At 46.1% G+C, this 7,500-nt stretch overlaps 1 protein-coding gene across 1 annotated transcript in view; it reads left to right on the forward strand.

Moving 5' to 3' along the window:
* csmd2 (CUB and Sushi multiple domains 2) overlaps positions 1–7,500 on the forward strand; it is a gene marked incomplete at both ends in the record, with an annotated part of 361,116 nt that overhangs the window by 25,388 nt on the left and 328,228 nt on the right. The window contains one exon of the mRNA XM_080858785.1: positions 4,548–4,764. Within this exon, the coding sequence (XP_080714911.1) occupies positions 4,548–4,764 (217 nt within the window). The remainder of the gene's footprint in view (positions 1–4,547; positions 4,765–7,500) is intronic.

Consider the following 7,500-nt stretch of genomic DNA (forward strand, 5'->3'; position numbering starts at 1 on the left):
GTCCTAAGATTATGTATCCGTAATTACATTTTAATCACCTTTCATTGAAATGCAGCCCCACGGCAACGCAAAACAAAGAAGGGCCTGCTCATCTCGCAGAGGAAGAGGATGTGTGGTTTCCAGTGTTTCAGAAGCGTGCCGCTCCGAACACATACGAGTGATTTGGATTCAGTTCCACAACGTTATACGCTGTACATAAAGTACATACAGATCTAAGTTCCTCTAAGACTCTCCTTCAAAGGCAAAGTTTGCGATTCTGGTGAAGGTTTTTAATATTAAAGCTCATATTTGCGATTTTACAGATATTTCAGCCAATCAAATTACGAACATCCCTTCTGTGCTCCTGAAGCAAGGTGTTGATTGGCTGGAATTGTTGGTAGCTCGGTTGGAGACACTGTGACTGTGTCCACTTTACAGAGCCAGAACTGTGTGTGTGTTTGTTCACAGAGCCAGGACTGTGCATGAACACCAGTGTGAGTTTTTTTGGAGCGGCAGAGGGCCGTGAGGAGCAATTTGAAGCATCTGAAAAAAAAAGTGTACTGGATTCGACTCGCAGACAGCACCTTTAACTTCCACAATTCCTATTTTTAACCAAAGCTATTAAACCTAGGGTTTGTTTAGACACATTATACAGATTTCATTCTGTTATGGTTCCCACCTGCATTTAGTATATTCAGGCCATTAAGTGTTCCTGCTCAGCCTCCCTGCGTCTGTGTGTTGTCAGCCTTCCCTTGACACTGCCAGCCAGGCTTTATTGTCTCCGTGAGACCATGGGCCTGGAGAACAGAGCCAAAGCCAAACCCAAACAAAGCTGGAAACCTCTGCTGGTGTGCTCAGGGGGAAACCACTTGACCCATCCCTCGTGGGGACTATTGTGGGGTGTATTGTGCACAACCTAACCTGGAACCCGAGTCCTATAAAATCACAAAGCAACACAGGAGGGAGATGAGGCAGAACTGCTGGAGTGCCTACAGGAGGAGGTTGTCGTACAACATTAGAGGGGACACAAGGATCGTCCATACATGGGAAGCCATTAACATCCATGTCCAGAACTTATTACTTTCATCAGGTGGTCATCAATGGTCACCGGTCCAAATGTGCGATCAGTGCTGCTAGCAGTTAATTAGCTTTTGTTTTGGGGTTTCTGGTAATTGAAGTACCCTCTATACCATCCTATATCTGTATAATTCCACTCTATTCTAACTCTTTGACAAGCAACACTCACCATCACCTCTACTTGACCCACTCCATCTTCTCTTCCTGCCTTGCAGCAGAGCAGGGCTTTGTCGACTGGGTCAGATTCTCAAGCCTTTTTGGACTGCAACAACCTTGATGTTTTTTTTCCTTTCTCAAGCGTGTTGCATAACGATGTTTGATTAGACTGCAGGCCCTTTGCTGAGCAGCGAGTGATCATAAATCATATTCTCTAGCATACACACACACAAACATACACACACACACACACACACACTTCAAACACACACACACGGATGAAAAACTCCCTGTGCGAATTAACTTTGGCATTAACCTTCCTGTGTATCAGCTACTGTGGGTCTCTGTAGAGTCCACCCAGCCAGGGGGATGTGTCATGCTAGGATACCGCACGCTGTGCCGTGTCGTGCCGTGCCTGATACCACACCACTTACCCGTAATACGGAGCTCAAGGGTTAAAGGCACCTCAGAGTGACTGTGTTTGCCGTGCAGCTGCCTCTGCTAAGTGGTGGAAGTGTTCTAAGTTCTGAGACACCCCAGTCACCATCCTAGCAACCAGCTGGAGGAATCCGCTGACTGATCACGCCGGGGGATTGGTGTGTGTGTGTGTGTGTGTGTGTGTGTGTGGGGGGGGGGGGGGGGGGGGGGGGGGGTCTGTTGTCATGGTGATATTTGTGGGATTCCTTCCCATCATGGATTTATTAGGGGTGAAAATGGACAATTAATTAGTGGTCCAGGGTGCGGATGTGTCCGGGGCGAGTACTTTAGGCCGGGCTCGAGCCCTGATGGATGGAGCCGCGCTCAGTTATTAAAATTTCAGATTGAGGGTGATATTTCACCGGTGGCCCCTGACGAGTATGCAAAAGAGAGACGCAATTAATGCCGCAGTGTGCCGACGCCACTGCCGCCACCACCGCTGCTGCTGCTGCGGCGGACGCCTCGGGCGATGGGGTGGTTATTAAAATCCTCAGCATTAATAATCAAGGATAGCATCACCCTCTCCGCCCCCCTACCCAACCCCTGCACCGACCGCCCTCCCTTCCACCCCGCCCTCCCTACCACCCCACCCCACACATCTACCCTGCCCCACCCCCTCACCCAACCTTTATCCTCATCACCCTGCCCTCCTAGTGGGTGTGTGTGTGGGTGTGTGTGTGTGTGTGTGTGTGTGTGTGTGTGTGTGTGTGTGTGTGTGTGTGGCAGCCGAGATGTCCTCATGAGCAGTGATTTAGTGTAGCGCTCGTTCAGTTATCACTCCCTATGGGGTGCTCGCTGAGTAGGCCCTGACTGAGAGTGGTGTTGGTGAAAGGAGAGACAGGGAAAAAAAGGAGGGAATAAAATTAATTGACCTGGACAAGATGGATGTGTGTGTGTGTGTGTGTGTGTGTGTGTGTGTGTGTGTGCGTCCGTGTGTGTGTGTGTGTGAGAGAGAGTGAGAGAGAGTGTGTGTGTATTCAATTATTTGTATGTGTGTGTTTGTATATTCATGTGTGTGACTGTGTGTGTTTGTGTGTGTGTCTATGTGTGTGTGTGTGTGTGTGTGAAGATGAGAGAGAGAGAGAGTTTGTGTATTCATTTGTTTGTGTGTGTGTGTTTGTATATTCATGTGTGTGTGTGGGGGTGTGTGTGTGTGTGTGAATGTTTGTGTGTCTGTGTGTGTGTGAGAGAGAGAGAGAGAGAGAGAGAGAGAGTGTGCTTGTTTGTTTATGTGCATTGGTATGTGAACAGTATGTTCACAAACTCCCTGAGGCTGTATGTCTGTGTGTGTGTCCTCCAACTGTGAGTTTAATTGTTGTGTCTAAATCATACCACTGCCTGAGTGAGTCTCTCAGAAATATGTCAGAGTGTGACACAAGCTTACTGTCAGCCAGGCAGACACACCACACTCACACACACACACACACACACACACACACACACACACACACACACACACACACACACACACACACACACACACACACACACACACACACACACACACACACACACACACACACACACACACACACACACACACATACACACACACACGCATAGCCAAACACTCTATGACTCAATACTGTCTCATGGCATCGCGTGTTTAGTCTGTGCCTGCTTTATGTGTCTAACTCGTTAAGAGTACCTGTCTCACTCGTTAAGAGTACCTGTCTTACTCGTTTAGAGTACATGTCTCTTTGGTTTGAATGCATATTCTGCAGTGCTGTCTGGGAATCAGGACCGAAGTTTGTCTGAATAAAGAACCACACAGTTCCAGCATTTGTTTATTATTTAGAGTGCAGTATAATGAAAATGACAGTGAGATGCCTTTACCCTTTTACCCACATCTTTATCCCTTTATCCCATGCCTCAACCTTTTTACCCCTTTACCCCACTTTCATCCTATTTTAGAAGGGGATCTTTATCTCAGCTTCCAATTGTATTTGAAAAGGCGGCCTATGTTTATAGTTGTCGTAATAAAATGTATGTAATATGTTATCTTTATGCCTTTCCTGTCATCCTGATTACATCGTCTGCACTGCAGGACTTGCTGAAAAGACAACCGTGACGCTAAGAGAGTCTGACGGCACTTACACTAGATTACTAATTATACGAGGCGGAAGTGATTGACGTGGGTCATGTTGATCGGTTGTTGATTGGGTTGTTGCAGAGACATAGACGGGCTGCAAAGACTTGTGTGGCATTGCTATCTCCTTCCTTTCGTAAATGACGGTCAATTGTAGCTGTGAGGAAATATGAAATGAAGCATTCAATGCCACTTAGATACTTCCGGGTCATTACACTCAGTTAAGAAAAAAACGTAAAACACCTTCCTAAGCAAAAAAAAACTATCTGAGCGAGACCAGGGGGTTATGCTCACGTATCCCTGTTCACCAGATTTAAGGTCACTTCCTGCCTTTGTATGAGGTCACTGTCTTCATCGAGTATTTTGCTTGGCCTCAGCCATGCTGGTGTGGTTGTTTGACACTGAAGAACACTGTAAATAGTAAACAGGAAGTGGTCACTTGCCTCGCTGCTTATCTTCGTCTCCTCTGTGTCTGCCCCCACAGCTCAAAACTGTTCGTCTTCTTCAGTCTGTGCAGCTTGCAGTGAATTATGGCTCGCTGGACAAATTGGAGTTTACAACGTCTTACAGTGCACAATATAATATAGTGCCCTAAATAAGAAAATAAAATAAAAAAATCGAAACACCACTACAAAATGGCTGATTCACCAAATAGCGCTAGTTTGGATGAATATACGGCCACCCCGAACAGAACTTATGCCTTACCACTCTAAACACACCAATGCAACCTGCTAATGTTCTTCCTCTGCTCTGTTTCTCCTCCCCACAGCTCAAAACTGCAGCTACACACTCCACAGTCCCAACGGAACGATAGAGAGCCCCGGATACCCTTATGGATACCCCAACTATGCCAACTGCACGTGGGTGATCGTGGCACAGGAGCATAATCGCATCCAGCTGGTGTTCGAGGGCTTCGCGCTGGAGGAGGACTTCGACCTCCTCTCCGTCTACGATGGGCAGCCCAGCCCAGGAAACCTACGCACGAGGTAAAGTGGCTCCTTCCTGTTTCGCTTACTTCAATTCCTTTTCTAAGTCAGCTTCTGAATGACTGGGGTAATAACTTTTAACAGCTACGAGCCGGCCCTGTCAGTTGGTCTGATGCTGTGGTGAATTAAGCGCAGATTAAGTAAATTAACTTCAGAGAATGATTAGGGGCAATGTTGCTGCATTTACCATTGGCAGTTTCATTACTGGAACCCAATAAACAGAATCAGATCTGGCCTGCTTGTGCTTTGAGGTATTGCATTTAACTCCGCTTTGAAAGAGTAACTCAATAGCTCTCTCTCGGTCTTCTTTCTGTGGGCTACTTTTAGTAGCGTTTTTAAAAGTACGACTCCCGCGCCCTCTAAGAGGTTATTAGAGAAAATGGCTTTCACAGAACCCCCTGCTGTTTTCCCAGCATGCTCTTGTGAATGTGATTGGACTTTCCCGTCATGATGACCACAATGAAGCGTCCTGTGCTGATTAGTTTCGAGTCGTGACTCGCACACACACACACACACACACACACACACAGACACACAGACACACACACACACACACAAACACACACACACACACACACACACAACACACACACACACACACACACACACACACACACACACACACACACACACACACACACACACACACACACACACACACACACACACACACACACATACACACACACACAGACACACTCACCTGAGCGGAGTCTGCTTTTCCTGCCGATGGACGCAATGACGCAATGAAGGAATCAGTGGAACAGTGAGCGTTCCTTTTACGCACACAACCTCTTGTCCCTCATAGTCTATGTACTCCTATAGAACATGTTTCTGTATACTGATGTGGGGCTGATGTGGGCCGGATGTGAGCCAGATGTGGGCCGTATGTGGATCGGGTGTGGGCCGTATGTGAGCCAGATGTGGGGCTGATGTGGGCCGGATGTGAGCCAGATGTGGGCTGGTTGTGGGCTGTTTCTAGACTGCAACTGTCCTAATTCAGTAGTAGTGTACTCTAGAGTCTTCACTATTCGTTTGGTGGGAAATTGAATCAGTGATCCACTAACTAAAAGTGTGTGAATTATATGAAATTAACTTTTTGGTTACTTTATTACGTCCATCTGTTAGTGCGTGGGTTTTTTCTTGTTTTTTTTTCGCAAACATAATAAAGACACGTTCCAGGCTGCCACACACGCATGCAGGCTAGAGTTCTGATGAACATGTGCCAAGTGCAAATGGCTGTGAAATACAGGGAACATTGGATGAGGGAAAGACAAGGCACGTTTATTTATATAGAACATGTTATACACATTGGTAACTCAATTCAATTCAATTGTATTCAATTTAGCGCCACAACAATACAATTGTCTGAAGTGTTTTACAGAGCTAGAATACTATTCCGCGAAAGGACAACATTATGGAACTTGAGCTTTCATCATGTGTTTGCAGGTCCAAGAGCATAGTGCTATGATTGCAGGTCCAAGAGCATAGTGATATGTTGTTGTTTGTTTGCAGTTCCAAGAGCATAGTGATATTTTGTTGTTTGTTTGCAGGTCAAAGAGCATAGTGCTAGGTTGTTGTTTGTTTGCAGGTCCAAGAGCATAGTGCTAGGTTGTTGTTTGTTTGCAGGTCCAAGAGCATAGTGCTAGGTTGTTGTTTGTTTGCAGGTCATAGAGCATAGTGATATGTTGTTGTTTGTTTGCAGGTCCTAGAGCATAGTGATATGTTGTTGTTTTTGTCCCCCTGCAGGCAGCCACGAGTGTGTTGTGTGTTTTTAACAAGTCAAATCTTGGATTAAATAGACCGTGGTTAAAAGTGATTAACAGTCATCATACTAGCTACCACTGCTGACTTCACTCTGTGGGGCTAGCTGTGAAGTGTCACTAATGCTCACACACTCACGCTGTGTGTGTTTCTGTCTGTGTTGTTTAAATATTTGACCTATCATTTCCGAGGTCCTGCTGCACTGGACAGCCAGCTATTGTCCCGGTGTGGCCTTCCTTCTCTTTGCCCGAAGGCCCCTCAGCTATATTAGTTTCGGCAGTATAATGTGACTCAGAAAGATTCGAAGAGAGTGCCTTTGTTATCCCAAAGGTTTGGATAAATATACTGTTCATGTATTTGTCATACAAGATACTTACAACATGCAGTTTGCCTATGGACCCTGAGGACAGTAATAATAATAAAGTATTCACAGCTCAAAGTGCTTGTGTTTCGCGGTCTGACTTGCTGTCTGTCTGTCTGTCAGTCTTTTTTCTTTGCTAGATAAATTACATGTAGAATATCCAATGTACTGTATATGTACAATCTAAAAGATTTGTTTTCAGTTTATTTGAAGTTTGTAAATATGCAGTACACACCTCAAGACGACACACACATAGGCCACTGTGAAGCCTTTTGCCGGGCAGGCAGTCAGGCAGGCAAGCAGTCGATGTGATTCTCCAGGAAACATCCATTTTAAGTCTCAGTTCCTGAATGACACCTGGTCAAGACTATCAGTCTGGCTCCTCTTTGCTCTTTCATGTTGTAGCATGCGCTAGCGCGTAGCAGTGGCGGACTGAGGAAGGGCGCTGCGATCAGGCCTGACATATATCACCTCTGGTTTGACAGGAACAGCACTGCATTTAGTCAGGAAAGCCTCATGTCAGCAAACAGCTTTTCCCTTGAAACCCCCATCATCCCCTCGCCCTCTCAGGACAGGATAATGTATTGTGGATCCCTGAAGATGGCTTCCAT

The sequence above is a fragment of the Sprattus sprattus genome, assembly GCF_963457725.1.
Source record: "Sprattus sprattus genome assembly, chromosome: 20".
NCBI classification, from domain to species: Eukaryota; Metazoa; Chordata; class Actinopteri; order Clupeiformes; family Clupeidae; genus Sprattus; species Sprattus sprattus.